General features: G+C 35.8%; 1 protein-coding gene across 1 annotated transcript; it reads left to right on the top strand.

Moving 5' to 3' along the window:
- Positions 1–14: 14 nt before the first annotated feature.
- On the top strand, positions 15–27,989 carry LOC121409364 (alkaline phosphatase-like). Its single transcript, XM_041601299.1, has 9 exons — positions 15–132; positions 16,340–16,563; positions 16,927–17,101; positions 20,194–20,366; positions 21,335–21,539; positions 24,937–25,077; positions 25,549–25,740; positions 26,608–26,742; positions 27,668–27,989. Exons 1-9 carry the CDS (start codon positions 66–68, stop codon positions 27,970–27,972), a joined length of 1,617 nt encoding a protein of 538 aa, XP_041457233.1. The 5' UTR covers positions 15–65; the 3' UTR covers positions 27,973–27,989.
- The last annotated feature ends 9 nt before the right edge of the window (positions 27,990–27,998 follow it).

Below are 27,998 nucleotides of genomic sequence, written 5' to 3'. Positions count from 1 at the left end.
GATTATTACGCAAAAGAATAGAAGAAAACATAGGTTACTGTTCATAATAGGTATAATTTATTACCATGGAAACGTACCATTATCTTCAACTAGCCGTTTGCCTATTCCTGTCAAGCCTTGCAACGAGCCAGAGTAAGTTTCGGCTACGCCTATGTCTTTATTTCTGTTATATTTTAATGCAAATTGGTGATCTAAAAAAAATATCATTTTCTAACGACGAGGATTGAATTGATATTACAAACGTAATTTGCGTCAACTGATCGCGAGATTGATATTTTCGAATAAAATGCTCCAAGAAGGTAATATGGTTAAACGATGCATCCATTATTTTCCAGCAATTACCTGTTTACGACCTTTTTATCAGTTCTTTCGATGAAATTATCTGTGGTAAAAATCATTAAAACTATACTGTAAAAACGCTGTTTAAATTTTAAGCACATTGTTTATGTCATTCTAATAACTATTGTTTAAACAACTGCTTAAACTTTTTTAAACAACTGTTCAGACTTTTTAAACAAGTTGTTTGAAAAAATCAAACAAGTTGTTTAAAATTCTCAAACAATTTTTAGCTAGAGTGACAGGCTTAAACAATGTGCTATCTTTTTTTAACTGTGTAACTGGATTGACAAGAAGTAACTTGATATTTTTATATACTTGTATTTAAAAATAAGCACATGAACCCAATGTTTTAATGTTTGCACCTCTATAACTCTAATTAGAATGGATGGATGATTCAGCCCCCCCCCCCTCCCCTCCTCGACATTTGGGCGATAAATCTGCCGCGCACAATTTTTTGACCGCGTCGCTCTCTGATTTCTTCAAGTCTTGCGCAACGTTTGGGTACGCGATTCTGAAATTACGCAACATTTTCTAAGTGCATATGCAGACCCAAAATTGCTCAAAGACGTGAATTTGTGTACACTTTCATCCAATACAAAAATAACAATGCTTTAAGCCAAAATTCATGAATGTATCATTATTTTTCATTTAACTGATTAAAATCAATTAATTTCATCTTATTTAGGTAAAAAAAACAGTTCCCGACAATTTTCATTGAAAAAATGTCGAAAAACAAAGAAATACATACGAAATTTAGAAAACAATAAAATACATAAGAAAACAAATGTGATGATAAGTTTTTTTTTTTATTATTATAAATAGTCTGTGAACCACAAAGTAGCATTTTAGTGGCATTATTTAGTTATGGAAAATTCTTATTTTTTGCATGAATTAGCATAAATAATTCAAAATGATATTTTGCGCAGAATTTGACTTTATAGTTTTGTAGATTAATGTGCGTGCAAATTTTCGTTGTAATCGCGCGATTGACGGCCGAGAGACCCCCCCCCCACCCTGTCTTCTAGGCGTCGAAAGACCCTAGTCTATATAGGCTTAAGTATACTTTTTGCATGGATTTTAAAGAAATTTCAAATATTTTGGATGATTTGTCATTTCACCCCATGTTTCAGAAATGAATGCTTCTAACCTTAAAAGAGCAAATGCATGTAAAAAATGATTGATTAATCTTTTGTATACAATCCTGAACTAGACTGTAAAATTTGATGAAATTTAGGTGGATTTTAAGTGAGTAGGTCTTGTAAAGGTTTAAACTCAGCGTTGTCGTGATTGTGAGCTTGTTAGGTCTAAAATTGCACAATTCTTTTGATTGCGTAATTCTCAAGAACTGTCAATTTAGTGAACCTCGGAGCACGATAGCAAAAATCAAGCACATGAACCATGTTATTTTTTTTTTTGCATTTTTGGAATATTTAGCTTATGAACATAAGGTAACTGTGCAAAATTTGGTGAAAATGGCCGTGGATTTCATTTTAATTGTGCAACGTCCTTTACCCTAAAAGGGCGAGGGGGGGCATGATCCCCCCCTCGACGCTTCGCGCAGTATTTCCGAAACGCAAAAAGATAGCGCCGCAAAATTTTAGGACTTTTTTTTTAAGACTCGCGGAACTTTTGAGACCAAATTTGCGATATACGGGTATAGCATCGCGACGTCACGTGATTTTTTACGAGACAATGCCACGGCGAAAATCGCTTATTTTTATATCTTGTGTATAAAGTCTATGGGAGATGATTTTCATAAAAGTGTGATTATTTTTGTTGTAATTTTTATGCTTAATTAATTGAGGCTTTAATGTAGTTGTTAAATGGTCTGAAATAATTTATATTAAAAAAACAATGGAAAAGAAAAGATGAGATCTGGAAATAAAAAGAAACATTGAAGTGACATTGGGTATGAATAAATTTGCATATTTTCTTCATAATGAAATAAAACAATTATTTTCATTTTTTTTAATACTTATTACTATCTTGTAGATTATGTGGTAAGAGATGTGCGTGCCAATTTTCGGCGCGATCGCGCGAACGGCGGCCGAGATCAGAAGGGGGGCAATGATGCCCCCCCCCTCCCCCGTCCTCAATTCATCTCAAATAGCCCAGTCCTTTTAGGGTTAAAGATCGATAGAGGAAAAAAAAATCAAGCAAGCATAACAATGACAATTTCATCAAAATCGGATGTAAAATAAGAAAGTTAGGAGAAGGTTCGCTCATATAAAAAAAAAAGGTATATGCACAACTCAGTGATATGGAAATGAGAGAGTCGATGGTGTCCCTCACTATTTCGTTTTTTTTTATTGTTTGAATCATACAATATTTCAATTTTTACAGATTTGACAATAAGGACCCTTTTATTTGAACAAAAAAATATTTATACATGTTTAGGAAGAAATAAAACTTCGTTTCATATTCCATGTAATGAAATACAAAAGAAATAGTGAGTGGATAATGTCATTAGTCTCCTCATTTGCATACTTATTTGGATGTGAATATTAATATGTTGTGAAATAAAACGAAACTTTAGGATATCATACAATTCTTATTTTACATCCGATTTTGATGAAATTATCAGTGTTTTGCTTGTTGAATTTCTCTTTTTTTATTCGAACCAACTTTTTGTTGGGGTGGACTAGTCCTTTGAATGAACCCCGGCCGATTTAAAGGGGAATGAAACCTTTGGAACAAATAGGCTTGTGTAGAAACAGAAAAATCAAAGAATAAGAATAAAGAAAGTTTGAGAAAAATCGGACAAATAATGAGAAAGTTATGAGCATTTGAATATTGCAATCACTAATGCTATGGATATTCTCCTATTGGCAATGCGACAAGGATGTGTGATGTCACTGATGAACAACTTTCCCGTTGGTGGACTATAAAATACCCTCAAAATGTCTCTTTTTGCTTTTTCTTACGATGATACAAACTCTTTATCCATTATGTATTCTTAAAAAATATGTATTACATGCCCTCATGTAGAAAGAACACATGATCTATGGATAGATGTGATGAAAGAGGCAATTCAAGTGAAATATATACCAAAGTAATGGGGAGAGTTGTTCATCAGTGACATCACACATCTTTGTCGCATTGCCAATTTGCTATCTCCATTGCAATAGTGATTGCAATATTCAAATGCTCATAACTTTCTCATTATTTGTCCGATTTTTCTCAAACTTTTGTTGATCTGTTTCTTTGATTTTTCTGTTTTCACACAAGCTATCTTGTGCCAATGGTGTCATTCTCCTTTAAGGATACGGGCTTGTAATTTTCCTCTTCACGAAAAAGTGGAAATTTTTGCAAGTACAGAGCCGGTTTGGAAAAAACCTTTACACCCTCCCCTTTCTCTCTCTGTCCTTCTCTTATCAAATATGATAATAATAATTATAACATTTATAAGGCGATTGATAATGTAATACCTCAGTCAAATTTGCACTTCGGTGGACGAACGGCGAGTCGAAAACGGCCGTTGTAACACTTTTTTTGTGTGTAAAATAGCTACATATACAATGATATATATATACACAACAAAAAAAGTCCCCCCTTAAACAAGCATCAATAATTTCCGAACCAATGCGAGTTTTTAGTATATTTTTACGTGAGCGTATAGATACTTTTATAAGCTACCCTCTGAGTGAATGTTGTGGACTTATTTTGCGTCATGCTTCAGTGAGCACCGTCAGAAGGCAAAAATGTCACTTTTCAAAAGTCACAAGCCAAATATCATGACTTTGATTCCATTTTACTGGAACTAATTCCACATCATGAAAAATAGTCAGAAGGCTTGTAAAGGTACTTTCTAAAGTACGATACAACTTTTTTGCTAAATTTCACGGTTGAATAAACACAAGTCCAAATTTGCAATAATTTGATTTTTTACACATTTATATCAGTAAGAATGAAAGAATATGATGACAGTTATTTTTGGGAAGAGTATCTTCAACAATATTCATCGTTTCACGGTTCAATGAACATTTATTAAAAACAAAAAAATACGATTTTAAAATATCATAGGCAAGTATTGTTTCATTTTGGTAACTGAAAATGATCTTTTCTCAACTTTTTCGTTATGTTCACGACCATTTAACATGCTTCAATGACTCAAAGGCGTTTAATTAAACATTCATGCTTGAATGAACATGTGGCATGTGATGCTCTCTTTTTTACGTTATTGGAAAAAATGCAATTCGGAACTATGGATATCTGTTAAAAACCTCCTTGCATAGTTCATTTGATTTGATTTTTATGAAAATCCCGATGTTTAATGCATCAGTGAGCACATAATATTCGAAAATTATGCCGTGAGAAGAAAGTTCAAAGCCTTGGCCCCACTCTGTGCCGTGTTGAATGGTTATTGTGGTGTGCGCGCCTTTTGGATAGTGTTACTCTGAAGCCATGTGCGAAGTTTCATGAAATAACTGTTGGCAGAAGTAGCAAAAACCGTCCATGAAACAAACCCTCATTTCATATTTGTTAAAATTTTGACTTCTTCTCTCATAGACTTGTGTACATTATGGGTGCATATGTTTAAAGAGAAATTCCAGTAGTTGCAGTAAACACTGATTTCATGAGAAAGTCTGTAAAACAAGGCTTGATTGTCAGTATATCATCGAGGATCTAGATCTGGTACAGTTTCATTAACTGAACTTTGTGAATCTTGAATTCTACGCTGAAAAATGTCCACACCGAAGATCCCCAACACAGATAAACGCACGTGGGACAATGTATAATTATTGCTGAGAGCGTCGGGCCCGACGCTCTACCCGAATCCTGTGCTTATTTGCTGATTTCTCAGCAATTACACAATTTCTTCCAGAATCCTTTGGCACATGCGTTTTATTTATACAAAACGACACTTTGGTGGTCATTTCATTGGAATCTGTACGAACTCATTTTGATATCTTTACCAAAACTAGCATTTACCTTTAAACCCCTCATTCAATATGGTGGAACTTTTTTCAAGGCTGTCTTTAGCAATGTCATTTGGGAGTAATGTTTATTAACCTATGGGCAGAATTCTGTGCAAAAATGAAATCGATATGTTTATTCATGGATGAGTGAGCACGCATCAAAGTGGGAAAATTGGTATTTTCAATGCAAATTAGTGGTGGACCCAGAATTTTAAAATGGGGGAGGGGCCTATAATCGGGGGAGCCACCAACATTTTCAAATTTTAACATGATCTATAGCAAGTTGTAAAGGATACTACCATAACCCCCTATGATGATACGTCACAATACACAATACGATCACAATCGTATGGTCATTTTTACATTTTTTGTACATGCTTTTTGAAAAAGAGGGGGGGGGGGCTGAACCCCCTCCCCCCGCTTCCGCGGCCCCTGCAATACAATGTGCTCACTCAAACATGAACATACGATATCAAAATTGCGTGTGGAGTGGCTAAATGATGGATAGTAAACCAGTATAACACCACAAAATTCACCTAAAAAACAACTTTTGTCCAACATTGTATTTGCACAATCTGAAACACGACTCTTGTGACTTTCAAAAATGGTCATTTTAAATTCAATCTTTGATTACTCATGCATGACTCAACCGATCAATTTCATATTTCCCCAGGAGTTGCCCAACGAGTGTAAAAATCCACCTACGAAATATCATATCTAATAATAAATCCGTTCAAAAGTTACAGCGATTTGATTTAGGGGGGACTTACTTTTTTTGTTGTGTACAGATGGTTCGAATAAAAATGAATAACACGTCTGTTTTCGACTCGCCATATGGCTGCAGTAGAGCAAATGTGACAGAGGTATTATCAATAACTGGAATAGTAAGAGCATAAGTGTAATCAATGAAACCAAATTACCAAATCTCAGATTGAAAAGAAACAAAAACATCATGAAGAAAAGATGTGCACCTCCATTTAGAACAACCCACGACTGATATACAGAGTGTACATAAACTAGATATTAAAAAGGTGAGTCTTTAATTGATTGAGGGAGTAAGCATTATGGATGTATGATATTTGCTCAATCAATTAAAGACTCACCTTTAGGACCTCGAGTCTTGCCCCAATCCAGTGGAATGAACTATTATCATACATCCATAAGCATTATGGATGTATGATAATAGTTCATTCCACTGGATTGGGGCAAGACTCGAGGTCCTTTAGGGTTAGCTGTAAGGATGTTGAAGAATGAAGTGGTTTGAGAGAGCTAGATGAGCGTAGAGAGATGAGGTCAGTGAGATATTTAATAGCTAGGCCATTGATGATTACCAAATCTCAGATTGAAAAGAAAAAAACAAAAACAAATGAGACAAATATGTGCACCTTCAGTTAGAACAACCCACATGATTAAATCATGTCATGAGATGAACTTTGAAAATGATGCGCTTGTGTATCGGAAGCCAATGATTTCAGAATTGGTGTAATAATGTACAAATTTTCGAAACAGAGTCACAAGTCGTGCAGCAGTTTTTTGAATTATTTGGATTGTACGTAAATATAAGAGTGGGATTCCAGAAAAAGCAGAATTACAGGAAACAAGGTGATGGGAAGATACAAAGGCACGGGGAGGTTAAGCAGTTGTGGGTCGGTCGAGTAGCTTCCTGATTTTCCCATCTTGAAAATACCAAAGGATGCAGAATATGCATTCTTTAATATGTCGTTGAAATGTAAGGTTCTTGTCAATTTTCACCCAAAGATCCCTTACCAACTCTTGTATTCATTGAGAAAGATTTTATTTTTATGTGACCAGGCTTTGATGTCCTCCAAGCATGCAGCTATCGGGTTTCTGCGCATCTTCATCTTTGCCAGTAGGCTTGTATCATCAGCATACATCATGTACATGGCATGTCGAATCTTGAGAGTGGGTTGTCAGTATGCAAGATGAAGAGGAGGACCTTATGTATTTCACTTACCAAATGATGCGAGCGCGAAGCGCGAGCTGAAAATTTTTTATATTCAGGTCAGAAAAATTGACATTTTAAGGACTGATTTTAGGAGTTCATGAAGAGCAGAAATCTCACCAATCCACTAATGCGAACGTTAGCACGGACATAAAAGGTTATATTAAGACATTAAAATAGGGCAATCACTTTGTAGTCATGAAAAAGAAGAATATGTCACTACATAAAACAATAATAACTCGAATTGCGAGGAATTATATTTGTTGTATATTGATTTGAAAACGGGAGGTTTTAGTTCATCAGGATTAATATATCTCGTTAAACAGTCTATGCGAGCACCAGGAACAATGAAGCCACAATGAAGCAAATAATGTTTCATAAAGTTATGAAAAAAATGCTTCTTATGTAATGTAACATAATATAATATAACATTATAATGAACAATAATTTCTTCTTTCCCCACTACGTTTCTCTTCTTTTCCCCCCTTTTTTTCTCCTTTTCCCGTTTTTTTTGGCCAGCCTATGGGGGGGGGGGCACGTGCCCCCCATGCCCACCCCCCGTAGTTACGCCACTGTCCAGGAACATGGAGTGTCACCCCCGAAAGTCTCCAAGTTGATGCTGCGAAATTTTCTTGAGGAAACTCTCTTCTTTGGGGTCTGCAAGCAAGGAAGTTTCATTAAAGCAACAACAACAGAATTGTCAGATAGGAGTGAAGACATTGCATTAACATTAACTATTACACTTGAATCTTTTGTAGATCGGAGGTCCAGTGTATGACTTGCACGTTGAGTGGAATTGTGGACTTATAAATTAATAAAAGATTTATATACTAGGGTCAAGCCTGCTTTCGGTATTTTAGGCCTATTAACTGATTAATAGCTTTAGATTAAATGAATTATCGAAGAAAAAACATTGCTGGAAAAGAAGATAACTCGTCGTGCACAAGCATTGCCGTCAAATGGAGAAGAGAAGAATTCCGACTCAGATTCCCGATCCATAGCTCATTAAATTTCATATTACTTTGAATTGTTTTATGGGTGAAGTACTTCCATAGCACCTGAAATATGCAATTCCTCTGAAGACTAGTAAATGAGTTGTTATGGAATAGAACTCATTAACTATTTCAAGGTATCTTATTTAATGCTAGTTTTCGGCCAGTAGGGCCTTCATCAGGCCTATTATGTATTGAAACAAACAAAACAAAATAGAACAAAACCTCACTAATGAAATCATAATCGGATTGAGATTTTTTTGTATGGTTTTGTTCTATTTTGTTTAGAACATATTCTCAGGATGCTGAAAACATTTGATAAAGCCATACAAGTTTGTAGTATTTAAAAAAATCCTTACAGTCCTACTTAAAATGTTGTATATCGGGGATACATCTCATGAGGAGGATACATATATCAATACACAGAGAATGTGAGTGCCGAGAGCGAGCTGAAATTTCTTTACATTCTGACCTGAAAGCTTGATATTGTAAGCATTTTTTGTACCAATGGGTATCTAAAAGAACAATTGACGCGAGAGCGAAGCGCGAGCTGTTTTTTTTTATATTCCGATCTGAAAAAATGACAGTTTAATGGACATTTTAAATGAAGAACAAGATATATATCCACCAAAAGATTATCGCGAATCGAAGCGGGAGTTCTTTTGAGGTTTAGAACTGAAAACGGGACATTCTATTCACCTATTTAATCATGAAAAGTATGGGTTTCTGCTACAGAAATTATGCAAGCGCGAATATTTTAATTGGTGGAGCGATCGCCCCCCTGCCCCCCCCCCCCACCGGATCGACGCCTCTGCTTAGTTCCCCAGCCTTATAACATATTCGTTGCTAGAAAAATATATAGTTGGAAATACCAGGACAATTGCTTGACATTGGCATTTTTATTTTTACACAAAGCTAAAAATCCGAGAAAACATCGCAAAAGAGTTACATGCTTGCAGGGGCGGAAATCTCTCCCAAAAGGTAGGGGGGACAAGGGTCTGGAAAATTTGACAAGCAAAAAAAAATAGGGTATTACCTAAAATATAAAGTCATTTCGTCGAAAATATATTTGACAAGCAAAAAAAAAAAGTCATCTCGTGCCAAATCGCACGTTTTATTCCCATTTTGAATGATATATTTCTTGGCATCACCAAAGACCCGAAATAGTAGGGGGAACATTTGATATTGTGTCACCCCTACTATTTTGAGTAGGGGGGACACGACCCCCCTGTCCCCCCTGTAATTTCGTATAGAGCGGGTTAGATTTTCCCTTTACAAAATAGCCAGAGGGATTACAACAACCCATAGAGATGTATATTATTACATCTCTATGCAACAACCCTGACCGCGAATTTAATGCGCACGGCCAGTCAAAACGTCGTATCGCTTTTCACGCGCAAAGTCAATGCAGTTCCTAGTGCCGATACGACGGTTTGGCTGTCTGCGCGCATTGAAATCGCGGTCAGTCAAAACGTACACGTTTCCAATGGGATTTGCGCATTTTATTAAAAAATATGGCAACGCCGTAAAAATCCTCTCATATCTCAGAAAATAGAATTAATTGCTGCCTAGAAATTTATTATGACTACAGTAGGACTTGTACTTTCATTTCATGAAAAAAATCTCAGAATCGATTTTTCTTTTACCAAAATTTTCTGATACAACGGCTCGGGTGACCGCCGACGATTTTTTAAGCGATAAAAAATATGTTCGTAAACGTTCGACGCACAATTTAGTGGGTTGATTTTACACAGGAGCCATGCGATCATGACAATTAATGGTAGCAAGCATTTTGGCGAAGCAAAGAGAACTTAAGCGACACTGTCTAACAACCGTTTGCACTATTTTGCAAACGGTAGCAACTGTTTGCAGAAAATATAGATTCAGAAAAAAGAATAAGCATAATTTATTTGTGACAAGAAAAAGTCTTTAAAACAACTTAACATTCTTGCAACCTTTTCCTCTTTATTCACTTTGTGACCTTTTACAAGTTCAAGTTTCAAGTTTATTTATTCAAAACCAAAAACATCACATCATAATCAAAATAGATGTACATACAACATAAATGAGTACATGAACATACATCAATCAGACTGTAGCATATACGAATTAGTTTTAGGACCCCTTTAAAAGCAAAGCTTGTGAGTAGGGCCCTAGAATACTTATGATTATTAACATAAAACATAGGATATACTAATCTACAAGATACAAAAGAGAGAGAAAAAATGTATAATAAGGTTAAGATGCTAAAAATAGAATGGAAAAACTATTACAAACACACATACACACAAGCACCCTCACACAACCACATCTAACCACACATGAACATAATTATTAAACATAGATTCTGAGTAGGTCATCAACTTAAATGCAAATATATCATATTGAAGGAAAATAATCAAAATCTGTCAAGAAAACAAGTTTTGGATAATCTTTTGAACATGAAAAGAGTTTTACTATTTTTTATATCAACAGGTAAATTGTTGCACTCTTTAATATATGATATATGAAAGGAGGTCAGAGTGACATTTGTTCTCGCAAATGGCTGACGAATAAGATCCTTTTGACGTTTATTATAATTATGTATTTTTGAATTCTGAAGAAATAATTTTTTTAAGGTACATTCTTGGGGCATTGATTGTAGTTTGAACATGAACAATGCACAATTAAACGACACAAGTTCACTAAGTGGTAGCATTTTTAGACGAAGAAATAACGGAGTACTTGGATGTCTATAATTAGAATTTGTTATAAGTCGTATTGCCCTTTTCTGCAATATTCTCAATTTATCAAGATAAGACTTGTGTTTCCCCAGGCAACATTACAATATGTCAAATAAGGTAGAACAATACTATTGTATATTGTTATCAGTATCGTTTCAGGTAAAATTGATTTTAACCTATAAATAACGCCTACACTGCGAGACACCTTTGTGCAGACAGCATGATTTTTCCAGGATAGTTGCTCATCGATATATAACCCAAGAAACAAAATTTGCACTTGGTTCAACATCATGCATGACCACCTATATGAAGACAAGTTATACGCCCTGGTAGCTTTTTACCCTTATAGAGCGGAAAATTATGCATTTGATTTTTTTTTCAACAATAGCTTATTGCAACAAAACCATGAATACAGCTTCATTTCTTGATTTGCAACCAGTAACAAATTTTCTATTGACTTATCAAATAGCATCAGACTGGTATCATCAGCAAACAAGGAGTATGAAAATAATGTTGATGAATGTATTATATCGTTTGTATATATCAGAATCAACAGGGGACCAAGAACAGAACCCTGCGGTACAACATAGTTAATCGTAGCATGTTTGGATGCTATCTATCTATATATCTATCAATGTATCATAACAAATTGTGTCCTATCACACAAATAGCTTTGGAACCATGACAATGCTACACCACGAATTCCATATTGTTCAAGTTTCTTGAGAAGGATATCATGGTCAATGGTATCAAATGCCTGTGACAGATCTAAAAAATATCCCCAGACAATATTTGTTTTCATCGATAGCCTTTATGATGATACTCAATAAGTCAAAAACACCCATTTGTGTGGAGAAGTTTCTACGAAATCAGCACTGCTGCATGAGGAATCAAGATGTTCTTTCTAGATAAAAAGTCTTTTAAACGTTTATAAATTATTTTTTCTAGAATCTTTGAAAATATTGGTAACAATGCTATCGGCCTATAATTTACGACAAACCTTTGCGAACCCTAGCAAAATAAAAAAATTCACTACGTTCACAAGCATTTGCCGCTCAGTGAGATACCCCATCGACTGTAAACAAATATATTTTTCCCTTTTTTTCAACCATGTCAACTAATATACAAATAATCTATACTTCTGCAGCTGTTTCTATGGCTGCTGCTGACGCTATTACTGCTAATGCTGCCATAACTATACTTTTACGACTTTCATTTCATCGAATAATGATGGTAATAATGAAGAATATTTATCATTACAATTATCAATCAATGCAAATAGCCTACTTAAATCTAATTAAGAATTTTGAATATCTTATATTGCACATGCAATATATCGCAATTGAATAAATTGAACAGAACCCATATTTGGAGTAGATGATGTTAAGCTAAAGATAACATTCAAGAACACACTTTACTGGCCTGATTTAACCAATACGAGTCTACACGAGGAGGGAGTACAATACAATTTGAAGGGAGACAGATGTAAGCCGCAAACTGTATGTGGAACATAATATGGCATTTTAACAATTTACTACGCAAACTCTTTCTATAACGCAGAGGCCCGTATTCTGAAGTCGGGTATAACTTAAACTTAGGTTTAAAGTTGTGGTTTAAGTATGGACAGCCAATTGTTACATAAATCACTAACGGTAGGGATACCATATTTCAGCTCATTTTGCTCTCAAATCATTTATAATTGTCTATGAAGTATATATAAATGATTTCCTTCACCATCGATGAATCAGGAAAGAGCACAGTAAACATAAGAAACATAAAACGTAATAACAATTTTGACACTTTTGGCTTCCCATAATTTTAGCACAGAGTTAGACCACGGTCTAAGTTAAACCCGACTTCAGAATACGGGCCAGAGTCTATTGTCAAAAGCCCATCAAAACAAAGCATTCTTTGTCGGAAATCGGTGAATCAAAGCAACAGTATCGTCCTGGACAAACGACATATTTGTCCTGTCCGAATCTTGATACGATGCGCTGTCCTGTTACACCAACTTACGACAATGTCCACTAATCTGTCCAATGTGATTTGACCGTGACGGGCATTTCCAATAGATTCTGAACATTGCAGACAGCGTTTGGAAAGTGATCGCTAAAATTCGCTAATTATGTTTTACTGCCGACGTTATCGCTATGGATAGACAATGTGGATTATTGTTGCCTAAACATTTTGACGTTGGTGATGTAAATAAAAATCCATTTCGCTCATTTAACTCTCATTTCGAGTAAGATTATATGGGATTGCTTAGGAACCACATCTTACCTCTATCATCACCCACGTCATATCATTATATTAGTTTCTAAAGATATATTAGTTTCTAAAGATATATTAGTTATATTAGTTTCTAAAGATATATAGAGAGCCATTGCCAAATGATTAAGGTCGTTTCACTGCCACAATGATGCCCAGATATTTTTAACATTATGAACAGAGTCAATGTGGTGTACGTGACAACTAACAAGAAAACTATTATCGTTTTTTTCTTCTATGATATGACTTTAATAAATGTTCACAATTATTGGATGCAGACGAACTACCGTAGAAGATTTAGACTTCTGTTACCCCTCCCCTATTACCCTGTCTCTCTCTCTCTCTCTCTCTTTATGTCTCTTTCTTAATTCGCTCTCTTCCTAACCCAATCTTTTTATATCCATGTTCCACTGAGCAGCTGAGTGTGAAATTTCATAACGTTGCACTAATTGCAATATCAAGTCTAAATGAATAAAGTCAGATGAACAAAAATTTATTTGTAGCATTATATCATTTCATTATGGTTTACTCTGAGGGTTCTACAGATCCAGAAATATTTAGGGAAACGGTTTACTGTGTAGTTTCTCTCATGTTTATTTACATTTACTTATCATTATTTTGTTTACTACAAAGCAATCAGCATGAGAATTGAGAACAATCATATCGGAAAAATGTAAATCATTAATGAAAATACAATTCAAATAAAATTGATTTTAATGAACCTTGATTGCTTGAACAATCGAATTGTCAGATTAAAACGATTGAGTGGAGAGATTGAATTCAAGTGTCGAAATCATTTCACGATTTTATATTTGTTTTATATTTTTAATTATGATAAGACGATTATTTCGATTGTAATATAGCTGGTCGACCAAAGTCGAAAAGCTTGTCACTCCTTTGCTAATTTCAGAGTTGTCCTATACACCTCGGCTAGTCTACATCGGGGGGAAGGGGTAGTTTTATATTCATAAAAAATGTGGGATTAGGAATATCCGCTTCGATTAGGAAATTACACATTTCCGTATTGATTAATGACTGATAAATTATATTCCATGTCATTTAATTTATTTGATGCTTTGAATTTAAAACCTAACCTTAAAGAAGAATGAAACCCTTGGAACAAGTTAGCTTATATAAAAGTAGAAAAATCAAGAAATAAGATCAATAAAATATTGATAACAATTGTATAAGCCATAAGAAAGTTATGACCATTTGAATTGCGAAAGAAATTGAGATCCTCCCATTGCCAATGCGATCAAGATTTGTCATGTCACAGAAAAATACCTCGACACTTGAATGTCGCCCCAATATATATATTTTTTCGTCTTTTTAATTGAAAGTGCAAACTCTTAGTCTATCACTTAATTTATGCAACCTCTATTGCATGTGGTTCCAAGAAAAAAAAACTTGTTCTATGGATCGATCTGATAAAAATCACGATTTAAGTATAAAAAATTAATAATAATAATTGGGGGTGTGACATCACAAATTTTGGTAGCATCGTCAATAGGAGAATGTCCACATCACCTCGACGTTTAATGTTCATAACTTTCCCATTGTCTAATTGTTTCATTGAATTGTTTCTTTAATTTTTGTGTTTTTCACATCAGCTAAGTGAGTTTCATTCTCCTCCAATTATCTTCTTTATAGTAACTTCCTTGCCCTTTCCCCATTCCTTTAAATAAAAATCATTAGGTATCACAACTTTCTAAACAAAGTATGATACATTTTTAGAGTTTTTTCTACTTTCCTTCAAGAAAACAGGTAATGTTGTGTGTTAATTGATAAAAATCGAGTATGCTTCAAAGCAAATAATTCACAGTTTGCAGAGCAGCATAAATTTCATAAACTACCAGCGGAATTACTCCACACCATCAAATGTATTGTCTATTTCGGGATCTAGCGTGCATTTTTTAAACGCGTGACTGTCTCCTTGAAAGCATTGAATAGCTTTAAAATAACGTCACCCTGTGGGATATAATACATTGTTTTTCACATTGATACCGACGTCATGCAGTAATACATATTATATATCTGACAATGATTACTGCGGATTATTGTTTAGAATCATCTCATGTACAGGTGTATTCAAACCTTTGACTAATATTCGTATCCAAACAGTATACATGCAGGCGACATCAGCGAACATTGTCATAACAGAATGCAATTGATTAAAAAAGGTGCAAAATAAAAGTGTAACTTAATAAAGATCGCAAAATTAGATATAAAAAAAGCTATAGAGATAAAGGTGAAACAAAATAATGCACGTAAGCGCGTGCATGCAGGGCCAAATAATGAACGATGTTCGAGAAGAGCCAATGGATATACCGAACCGAGGTCCGCAGGACCGAGTGCGGTATATCCATTTGGCGAGTCGAGCACACAGTTCATAATTTAGGTCCTCTATGCACAAGAATGCGTGCATTGTTTGTTTTATACAACCCCCCATGTTACTGAGTTGCCCCAAATGCTATATTTCATCTAAATTCTAGATAATCCAGACCTCGCACTATCCTTCACTCTGACGTCAGAGTGCAGGATAAACTTTTGGTATGAAGTCAGAGTGCAGGATAGTGCGTTTTGGATACAATTGATAGTGCAATTCGCTGAATATCATGTGATCCGAGTTGGACCAATCAGATTACAGAACATTCTAGGGAGTTGTATAATATATATTGACGTTTGGCAAACAGCAACTAAAGAATTCCATGTTTATTTGCAGGAAGTTTAAAGGCTGAAAATTATGTGATTCGAACAGAGGAAAGTGGTGGCACGGAGCCATCAGCTCACTTATTGCATGTTTATGACGGCATGCTTTTTACAATAATATCACCGAACTTTATCGTAATTAAAAAAATATCATTATTTTCACCAGATTTCAAAGAATTTTTTAGCGCTTTGCTTGTTGAATTTTTGTTTATAAAAATTATTTAGATATTCTAATTTTCAGCCTGGAGTACTCATTTAACATGCCAGAACACCCAAATAAATAAAATATGAAAAATGTCAGATGGAAGAAAAATAAAGGTTAACCTGGATTGATTTGAATTAAATGATAGAAGGGGATACGAGAAATAAATATAATTGGTGATAATCGATGACGATATCGTTTCGCAATTCGTTGACGTGGTACAGATGCTGATTACTGGAACCAAGAAGCGCAATCATCTCTCAGAGATGCGATCCGCCTGACAGAACGGAACGTCGATACCGCCAAAAACGTCATTCTTTTCCTGGGTGATGGCATGAGCATTGAAACCCTGACTGCGGCCAGGATCCTCAAGGGCCAGCAGGCCGGGGGCCTGGGGGAGGATGCCAAACTAGCGGTAGAAGACTTCCCACATTTTGGCCTGGCAAAGGTTCGTGTTCAACGTAATCTGTTCCATGATAAGAGACTACAAATAAATTGTTGTCAAAATGTCCCTTACGACACATATGGAATCATCCCTCATCTTATTTTATTCACTCTTAAACTATTTAAAAAATATATATTTTGACTGACCGTCTTTGTCTCAGTAAAATTGTCCTCTTCCTCTTCTTTTCCTCTCTTTCCACTTCTTTTTTCTCCTCCCCTTTTTTTCTTGTTTTGCTCCGCCTATGTATAAATCCAGATATGATAACGAAAAAAACCCAAAGATTCTCCAAAACAATATTTTCATAAGGATCCATATACAATGAATGGAAAAGGAAATGTATTTTAGATTTCTCTCTTTACTTTGCAGACATATTCAACCGATAAACAGGTCCCTGACTCGGCCGCAACGGCGACGGCTTACCTTTGCGGTGTAAAAACAAAGAAAGGTGTTCTTGGAATCGATGATAGAGTGGAAAGGGGTGATTGTGTGTCTTCTCTTGGAGGGGAAGTTAAATCCATTCTTGAAATGGCACAAGAAGCAGGTACAAAACAGTTATTATTTCATTTCTTCATTTATTTATTTAATATTCTTTTTAGGGGGTTGGCTCTTGCTTTCCTAGCGTCATCCCCCCCCCCCATTTGTCAACAGATATAGGCCTAAATTTGAATTCAGATATTAGGAGAAAAATAACTGTAATGCTGATTCGAATTATGTCTGCTTAGATAAGTCTAAACCTTTCATATAAGCCTAATATCTGATATCATGCAAATCCAGCAGATTTGACGGATTTTATCAGCAATAGCTTAACCAACAAAGTGATGAAACCGGTAAAATATTATGAAAAAATGCATTAGGTGATTATTTTTGTTTCGAGATCGAACAAACGTCACAGTGGCGTCCTTTACCCCCAAACGGCTGTACGGTCAAGGGCAATCATGTCCGCTATTTGTGTGAGCGTATATGGCTGAATTCAGCGCAGTGTACATGTAAAAATAATGAAGATGATGACGATGATAATAATAGTAATAGTAGTGATTACAAACAAAATAGCAATAATAATAATAAAAGTGATGATGATGATGATAATAATAATAACAATAATAATGATATTAATAATAATAAAAATAATAATAATAATTACTACAACAAAGTAATAACATTTATGAGGCGCCGATTATCTAGTTTCCTATTCAATGACGAACTATGTATACCCGGCTGTAGCTCCAGTTGCTAAATGCTCTTGGCCTGGTGCATTCAGGGAACTAAATTATTCTGCCAGGTACCCATTCGCCTCACCTTGGTCGAATGCAGCACAATGTGGATAAATTTCTTTCTGAAGGAAACACGCCGAAGCTGAAATTCGAACCCAAACGTTAATGAACCCAAATGTAAACGGTATTCATGTTGGTTTGTACACACACACACACACACTTTTTTTTAATAATGTTTTTATTCTGATTTCATGAACAAAAAGTTACATAACATTTCAATTTAACATTTCAAATCATATACTTTACACTTCATATTTTCACTTTTTTTCACTAACTTAATAAAATCCTGAGTCATATAATTATATCTTAAAAAAACAAAGAAATCAGTTATTATAAAAACACACACACCCACCCTCCATCCCACACACACCCTCAAACGAGGTCTGAAGTATTAAGATCTAGACTGTGCTAGAAACCCGTTCGAGGCTTGCGGAGATACATTAGCGCGATTACTATTCACAACCATGCGTAATTTTGTAAGCCTTTAGTTTCAAGCAGAAGTTAAATAATATTTTCTCCAAAGAATAAACCCTGAAATCTCCAACGTCTCTACCTAAGCAGCTTCCTCTTCTCATCTTTTCTCCTCCTTTGTTTCCATCTCCTCCCACATTTATTATTTCTTTTGTCCAGATATGGACACCGTTAAGACCCACTGGCTGAATATAATGTATTTGATTTGTAACTTTATTTTCTTCGCTCATCCCCCTCCTATATTTCACATTGTCCACTTTTCCTCTAATTCTTTACCCCGTGATTTTGCGCTAATATTTGGCTTTTCCTTTGTAGTCTGATTTTTTCTTTAGTGTCCGATCTCCATACGAACTTCATTACAAGCTCTGCTTTTTATGCAGGTTCCTTCATATTTCGCTTTATTTACTGCCATTATCTTTGTATTTTCTATGTAATCAAATGTATTTCTTGTATTATGTTATTATTATGTTATCTTGTGAAGTATGAAAATAAACTCAATTCAATTTAATCTTCTCTCTTCCTATCACCAAAATGTTTACTTTACTTATTTAGGTCCACCTGTTTTTTGTCATCTTATTTTCTGTTCTTGCTCGTCCCGTTTTGCACACTAGCTTTGAACTTTTACGGTTTTAATAAGTCTCTGTCCTGTCTTGCCCAACTAAAGTTTATCAAAGGCTATATATCAGTGGTTTTAATTTCAAAATTGTATAGGCATAAAGAGTTGGACCCCACTAGCATATATTTTTTAAATTATTCTGTATATAGCTTTGTTAATTACGATCTGAATTTCATCAAAGAAAAGTGGCATTGCCATTGAAGGGAATGAACTCACATAAACATGATAAACATGCAAGCTGCGGTGCTTTTAAGAGAGTTCCCTTTTCCCCAATTCTATATTTATATTTAACTTTACGTTGCCAATTTTAATTAAAGTGTAATTGCCTAAATACGATCAATCAATTAATCAATCATTCACGCAAGTCTGACAAATTATATAAAAACTATTGCAATATCCAGTTGTAAACAAACACTGTCCCAATTTCCCGCTGCCTGCGCTTGTCTCCAGAATGTGTGTGTGGATGTGAGGTCAAGGGGGGCGTGTACGCGGCAGTCAATAATTTCAGAATAATGCAATATTCTCATAACATCCAATGTTCATATGCAAGCAGGTGACGGCTTGTAAAGTCCACAATAACTAATTCACATTTAATCCCTTTTATTTCATGCTTCACCAAGTTTTCATTTAAAATATCACAAAATAAAAACAGAAAGTCATAACAAAAGAACATCATTTTATAATGGCTCTATAAAATCCAAGACTGGTAAGATTGATTACTCCACTAAACATAAGCTCGTGTAGAACACGTAAAAGCTGTTAGATTGAACACGTATCATTAATATCTTGGGTTTCGGTTGGCGAGATGCTGCAATTGCATTCGTTTTGCCAGACTGTTACAAAAGGTCAAATTCATTCAACCTCTAATTATAGGGAAGATGTGGTTTATATCCACATCACATGTACGAACACGTGCCCATCTTGTGAAAAATATCATCACTCTTCTTAATACCATTTCACATCTAAAAAAAAATTATATATAAAGCATATTGCAGCAAGGAATATGTATTAAATAATGTGTCTCTTTATGTTGTTTTTTATGTTTATAGAAATTTCCATCTGCTTTATCCTATTATAGATTAAGCCTATAAAGGCATATTCTAAATTAGTTTAGCTTGGAAGTTACATGAAAATTATTATTTTGTATCACGTGCCCGCCATTGTGACGTAAAAGCCTTATAAAATATTAAATTGTAATTGTAAAAAAAAATCCTCTAAACTTTGTCTTCTCCACTTATATTTCATTCTTTTATTATTTTCCCCTCATGGCTGTAGGAAAATCTGTCGGTTTTGTCACAACCACCACCATCACACACGCATCGCCAGGCGCCCTCTACGCCAAAGTTCCAGATAGAAAGTGGCAATCAGACATGGACATCCCCCTGAAGGAACGCAACCTTGGTTGTGTGGATATGGCGAAGCAGTTCGTTAGCAATAATAATATTCAGGTCAGATCAAAGCCTGCCTGTGTCCCCCTTTTGAGAAGCACAGTTAAAATGTGTAATGTAAAAATGCCGTTAAAACAAAATTGTGCCTCCTTTTGAAAGGGAAGACTTTTGCTTGTCAATTTTTTCCTAGGGAATCCGCCCTGAATTAAGCATGGTAGTTTAAACTATTAAACAACTATTGTAAGCAGTGGCGTACCTAGGATTTTCCAGGGGGGGGGGTCAAATTCGTCCGCCAAAAAATTTGACAAAAAAAAGGTCTTTAACCGCATGTAAAAGACATTTCGCACCAGAAAAAAATTGACAAGCAAAAAAAAAAGTCCTCAAGTACAAAGGAGGGTGACACTTGTGGCTCCTCGTCAGGGATCAATTGTGACTATTTAGGGGGGGGGCATGGATACGTCCCTTGCATGAGTTGTGATCCCCCCTTAGGTACGCTAGTGATTGTAAGGTTCATAAAGTAAACAGTGTTGTTTAAAATGTTAGTGTTGTTTACTGTGTAATTGTATTTTGTATGAGAATCACGATAGTTTTCTTTGATTCGCTCAAGGTGCTTTCAAGGTTGATAATTTGATAATCATATTTCATATTTTGTACAAGCTTTCTAATGATGTGAACACCGATTATTATAATAAGCATCGTAATTCAGTGTACTGTGAACCCTTTAATAATTACACAATCTCAGCCATGGTAAGCGAATTCTCACCAGGAAGGAAAATTCAAAATGGGCGCTAATGATTCAATTGTAAAATATCATTAAAATCGTGGGTCATGGTCCCATTTGGAAACTTGAATATAAACATCAAACTTTAACTATTTCTTAACAACATTTAGAATAAGACCCGGTTTTCTTTCAAATCAAACAAAATATTAAAAAATACGACTAAAAAGAAAAATAGAATTCGACACACCTCTAACAGAAAAAAAATGGACCCTCAAATTCAGTTCGGTTTGTTAAATCGCTTTTGTAGGTTGCCCTAGGTGGTGGAAGGATGAAATTCATGAGTAGAGCGAATCGAGATCCGGAATATCCGAGCTTGCCGGGAACTCGTATTGACGGCCGCAATTTGATTCAAGAGTGGGTCAATAACAAACCGGATCCGGACCGAGCCAAATACGTATGGAACGAGGCGGATTTCAACCAAATCGATCCCGAACAAACCGATTACCTTCTTGGTGAGTAACAGTCTTCTGTTATCAGAAAGGGATATTAAGATCCGATATGGGCTCAGTTCTCAACTACTTTATTGTACTCTGTTTTTAAGAGATGATGAAGTAATTGAATTTGTATTTACTATCATTCATGTCTGGCAGGATTACTACCCAAAATGGAACATTGCCAGCAGAGCGAACCGAGATCCGAAATATTTGAGTTTGCCGGGAACTCGTTTTGACGGCAGCAATTTGATTCAAGAGTGTTATATAGATCCACTTGAATTATAACATACCAACATTCACTGCTTTACACATTCAATTATTCATTAAATGACAGATGCTTATCCTCTCAAAAACAAATAGCTTCTCTACACAAATAAATCTATAGGCTAAATTTTCTTCTGTATTACTATCTCATATGGTAAGACTATTAATATAGCCTTCTATCAAACACAATCATTGAGAGACAACCCATAAGCATTGGTTAGTTCGTCACCCCCTCCCTTTAGTTGTATAATTTCACTAAATTTAGAACTTTTATTAATACACATGCAATAATATTAACAGTTTCAAAATGTGAAAACCCTCAGAATTTGACAATTTCTAGATCAATTGTACAAATTCCCACATCTGCTTGTGATGTTATGTGTCACTGTTGCGGCCACAAGCAGCCAGTCGAGTAGTTTTAAATGATATTTCAATAAATATTGCAACGTCTATTTTTTGCTTTCCCCGTAAAGTTTCGCTCTGTGTCTGCTCAGAGTGTCCGACCAGAGGCAGCGAAAATTAATTATCGTTACAAAAGAATTTTTCCTAATTATCTGGGGCCCGTTGCAGAAAGAGTTGCAATCAATCGCAACTCTAAAAATCATGTGCAACTTGATTTTCAACCAATCAAAAGCACGCATTTGGGACTTGCGATTGATTTTTTTTACTTGCGTTTAAACACAACTCTTTCTGCAACGGACCCCAGGCAGTTTAGTACGTAGTTAGGTAGGAATCTTTTGTCTATAATCTGCAAGACAACTTCAATGAAGAATGTGTTTATCATAATGTTTATCCCTGAGACATCGAAGGCTTTAAAGGAACTTTGTTGAGGGTTCTCCGTCTCTTAAAACTCCTTGCAATTAGTAATTACACTCATGTAATCAACATGCGTATGTGGGTATTTATATCACGTTTGATGAGATCAGCCCTGGGATTCTATTTTAGGTCACATAAGATCTACCTACGCCGTTTATTTATAAGATACTTCAATGTTATCTTCCCTGAAATGGAGATGTTTTCATCGGTTGGCCTATTTATCATTACAGGAAAAAGAGAAACAACCTATTGGTAAAAAAAAATAATTGAGGTAATGATGCACAATTTGTCCTTTGTACAAAGCTGACTCCAGCAAACACATACGAAGGGAAAACCTACATTTATTTTGACATTTTAAAGATAACTGCATACGGATACACAGATCCTTAAAACTAAGATTTAATTTCTGTGAATGTAAGGATGTTTATTGCAGCAAAATCTATAAAAAAAAATGCTTTTTACTTTTATAGCTCCCCTTTGACATTTGGTTGATTATGTCCCAACGTCTTCTGCTATAAATTCTTATACGAAGCACACTCTAACAGTTTTACGTTTGTTTTTACTTAGCGCCAATTTGTTTTTATATACCTCGGTCACATTTGCTCTGTGGCGGCCGTATACGGCGAGTCGACAATCGTACTTGTATTCATTAATATTCATACTATTCAGCCATGGCGTAATTTCCTTCAGCAAGAAATTTATATACATTGTGCTGCACTCAACCCAAGTGAGGTGACTGGGTATACCCGGCAGGATTAATTCTTTGAATGCACTGAGCGCTGAAAGGCAGCTCGAGCTAAAGCCGGGGTAATAATAATAATAAAGAATGCGCCTCGGAATAGAATATTTCTAGATAGATGGCGCTATATAAATGCCTTTTATTATTATTATACCACGAATATAACAATGGTAGAATAATATTAAAATGGCTGTTTTCGACTTGCCGAACGGCCGCTGTAAAGCAATGTGACCGATATTTTAGATGTAATCCCGACCTTAATTTTGACAGTTTATAATTTGTCTGAAAGATTGTAGCACAACAACAACAACAACTACTACTACTACTACTACTACTACTACTACTACTACTACTACTACTACTACTACTACTACTACTACTACTACTACTACTACTACTACTACTACTTCTTCTTCTACTTCTACTACTACTACTACTACTTCTGCTAATAGTATATAGCACTACAACTACTACTACTACTACTTCTCCTTCTTCTACTACTTCTTTTACTGCAACTCGACTTCTTGTCTCTAATAACTACCAGCACTACTTCAACTTTTACTGCTACTTCTACCAATACTACTGCTACGGCTACTTCTACTACAAAATACTACACTGCAACTACTATCATGACTATATACACTGTAAAAATTGATGTGCTAAGCACTAACAGTGCTTGAATATACATGTATAGTGACTGCACTGCGAGTGCTGATTTTCTAGTTTAAATGATAGCAATCATGTTTTAGAATGGAATATGCCACGAGTTGGGAAATATTGCACGAATCAAAAGATTAGTGCAGTATGTCTCAATGGACTCGACTTTCGAATTCATTCTCATACCGATATTTCGAACTTTGATAGTTAAAGGGATGGTCCGGGCAGAACATATTAATATCTTACATAGAGTAGAATTCACTGAGCAAAATACCGAAAATTTCATCAAAATCGGATAACAAATAATAAAGTTATTGAAATTTAAAATTTAGCAATGTTTTGTGAAAACAGTCGTCATGAATATTCATTAGGTGGGCTGATGATGTTACATCTCCACTTTCCGTTTTCTTATGTTATCACTTTAAATCATTTTTTTTTTCATTATTTCATACTTGTGTGAATAATATGTCTCCCTTATAATGAAATTTATATACTCAATTGTGTTCTTTAAATTTATGATTATTTATATATACATATTATATTTCGTAGTATTTTCGACCTTGTTTTGTTATGTTTATTATATTATTGTTATGTTCATTATATTATTGTGAAACGGAAATAAATAAATCAAATCAAAAATAAGTTGCAGCAATAAATATCTAATGTACTGAATCGGTTGTCAATCCAATTTTTCTAGTTCTTGGAGGAAAAAATTTGAATAACCCTAATTTCATATAATAAAATACAAAAGAACAAGTGGGGGATGTGACATCATCAGCCCACCTGATGAATATTCATGACAACTGTTTTCACAAATATTGCTAAACTTTAAAATTCAATAACTTTGTTATTTGTTATCCGGTTTTGATGAAATTTTTGGCATTTTTGCTCAGGGAATTCTACTTCTCTCATTCTCTTTCTCCTCCCTCTCACGCTCAGGTCTGTTCGAGTATGGACTCATGAAATTCGATATCCGTCGCAACAACGACACCGCGGGTGAACCGAGTATCGCCGAAATGACCGACAAGGCTATCCGAATCCTTAGCAAAAACCCAAAAGGATTCTTCTTGTTCGTTGAAGGTAACAGAGGGGCGACGAGACGGGAAGCCGGTACTGGTGGGGGGGTTGGGGTAAGGGCATTGACGTCCAGATTATTATTTGATGACCTTGCCAAACATTGTAGGTATGTAATATAACTTTTTAAAATATCCTTCCTGCTCGTTGTAGGTAAGAGCGGGACGATTTGGGGCACGGGGGTGGTGCAAGAGGCTTGGCATATAAAAAAACGATTCTCTTGCTTTCTTGCTAGAGCATTGTTGGCGCATAATCATTAAAATTTCTTTTTTTAATGCCAATTGCTGTGTACGTGCATGGACAACAAATGAAAACAGAATGACGTGAACACTTTAGATACTTTACAAACAGTAATTATGAAAACTCAACACGGAGAAAATCTGAAGACAGATGTTTGAACAATCGATTTAGGTATTGTTTACAAACGTGGCATTTACATGGAAATCCAACATTACGAAAAGCATTCCTCAATTACAGGTGGACGTATCGACCACGGGCATCACTTTGGCGTGGCTAGTCTTGCTCTAACGGAGACGGTAGCAATGGACAAGGCAATCGACGTCGCTCTCGGGCTGGTTGACATCAAGGAAACCATGGTCATGGTCACCTCAGACCACGCCCATACATTCAAGATGGCTGGCTACGCGGAGAGGGGCAACCCCATATTAGGTAATGATAATTTTAAAAAATTATGTTGTAGTGCTAATCGATAATTTGACGCGACATTTTTTTGTCAAGTCGACTCAATATCTCAGTTATCACCCATCAACATAATGTTGATAAATCATGGCGTTGTGGCATGGCTTGCGCCGTCTGTAATACAATCTACAATACATTCAATTTGGTAAAGTACAAAATTGATGCAGAGGCGAAAACTGTCAGGTCGACCTAAAGCAATTTAATCGTATCTGATTGATATTATACGCTTCTGCAAAAAACTCATTTACTCGTACATAATACGAAATATTGTCATGCAAAATGTATTTACTCATGGCGACTTGGAAAGATACTTAATGCCAACATGATGACAGTTTAGGGGCGGCGGAACTGGGGGGGGGGGCAAATGTCCAAAAGTTGAGCTTGATTCGCGCTAGTAACATCTCGCTAGGATGCCCTTTTTACAGTAATTAGGGCCATCACTAAAAAGCGCGAGTTACACAGCTTCAGATTTGAAAATTTTCAAGAAGAAGAAGAAAAAAAAAAGAAAAGGAAGCAGAAAAACATTTTGCTTTGTATAGCGCCAATTATATTGGAACGACTATCCCGAAGCGCAGATTATGGCACTTTACGGCTTCCTTCTTGGGTATTCGTAATGATAAAGTTATATGAATAGATCTAGACACTCTCACTAAATTATATAAGGACAGCGCAGAACAAAGAAATGCTAACGTACAGTCCTGAAGTCTTTTCTCCGAGTCATCGTGACTGTTTCAGTGCATGACGTCATTTTTTTCCTGCTGATTCGAAAGAAATGCTAAAATTTCAAATTTTCTTCACGAATTCCGTGATGTTTTATTCATACTCTTTTTTTTTTAGGCAGGGCTGATGGAAGAGCAACTGATTTGGGATCGTATACTACTCTCGGCTACATGAATGGCCCAGGTGCAATCATTTCATCTCTCTCATACCGACTTCTTGGAAGGCGCCCTCCCGTGACAGACTCGAACACAGGTTATTTGACCCCCCCTTGATCACAGACAGCCCCTTCTGTCTCCCCTTTTCCCTTCCCAATTTATATCTCCCCTCCCCTATCTCTCCTTTATTCCCCCTTCTCAATCTCCCCTTTATCCACCTCCTTTGTGAAATGTGCAAGACTATAGGCCTACTTCTTATGCCCCATCTCAATACAATTAAATTATCTATCCGTAGATCATGGCACTTTCTATAAGAGGGCATGTCATACAGATTTTTAAAGAATACATCATGGATAAAGAGTCTGTATCACCATAAGAAAAAGCAAAAAGAGACATTTTGAGGGTATTTTATGGTCCATCAAAGGGAAAGTTGTTCACATGTGACATCACACATCCTTGTCGCATTGTCAATAGGAGGATCTCCATAGCATTGCAATATTAAAATGCTCATAACTTTCTCATTATTTGTCCGAATTTTCTCAAACTTTCTTTGTTCTTATTTTTTTATTTTTCTGTTTCGACACAAGCCTATATTCTTGTTCCTAAGGTTTCATTTCCCTTTAACTGTTTGGAGCTCACGGTTTAGCCATTCTCTTAAAACCAGCGGTGGCACAAGATGGACCGGGGGGCAAGGCGAAATAATGCTAGGTCATATTCTTTTCTCAGTTGAATTACAAGGGTATTTTCCCAAGTCTTCGCTTTTCTCTCATCTCTGCCCCCCCCCCCCCCTCTCTCTCTCTTTTACTATAAGCCCTTAATTGGCTTTAGAACCGCCCTGGGTTGAGTAACAATAAGAAAGGCTATTTATAATGCAAGTTTGATGTAATCTTATTCATGTGTTTTTTGATTAATTTTAAACGTTAAAAAAATTTGAGGACTGTTCCGGTATGCTGATGTCACCAAAGGGGATATATTTATCCCACAAATTTTGGAATAGGCCTATGTTCATCTTGTTCCAACAGGAAGAATGCTTTACCTGCAACAGGCAATCGTTCCGATGATCACCGAGACCCACGGCGGCGATGATGTCGCTATCTTCGCTGTTGGTCCAATGGCTCATCTGGTCCATGGCGTCCACGAGCAGAACTACGTATCCCACGTGATGCAACGAGCCGCTTGTATCGGGTTCTACGCCGACAACGACTGCCAAGGACTTCCGGCCGCCGATGTTCATGGTGATGGTGGCGCCACTGCTCTGGGAAGGGATGCTACCCTTCACATTCTGATTTTTATTTCAGTCGTCATGGCTTTGGTTAAGGTCGCATAAGACCTTCAAAATCGATTGTTAGCAAA

This window comes from Lytechinus variegatus, chromosome 2 (genome assembly GCF_018143015.1).
Source record: "Lytechinus variegatus isolate NC3 chromosome 2, Lvar_3.0, whole genome shotgun sequence".
Lineage (NCBI taxonomy): Eukaryota > Metazoa > Echinodermata > Echinoidea > Temnopleuroida > Toxopneustidae > Lytechinus > Lytechinus variegatus.
This window is presented reverse-complemented; position numbering and strand designations above follow the sequence as displayed.

Bases quoted from the DNA above. Each gene is read 5' to 3' on its own strand.
- LOC121409364 (XM_041601299.1), top strand. From the start codon at position 66: ATGGAAACGTACCATTATCTTCAACTAGCCGTTTGCCTATTCCTGTCA. The intron at 21,540-24,936 runs GTGAGTAACAGT...TCTCACGCTCAG, and splicing joins ACAAACCGATTACCTTCTTG to GTCTGTTCGAGTATGGACTC. The intron at 25,078-25,548 runs GTAACAGAGGGG...CCTCAATTACAG, and splicing joins ATTCTTCTTGTTCGTTGAAG to GTGGACGTATCGACCACGGG.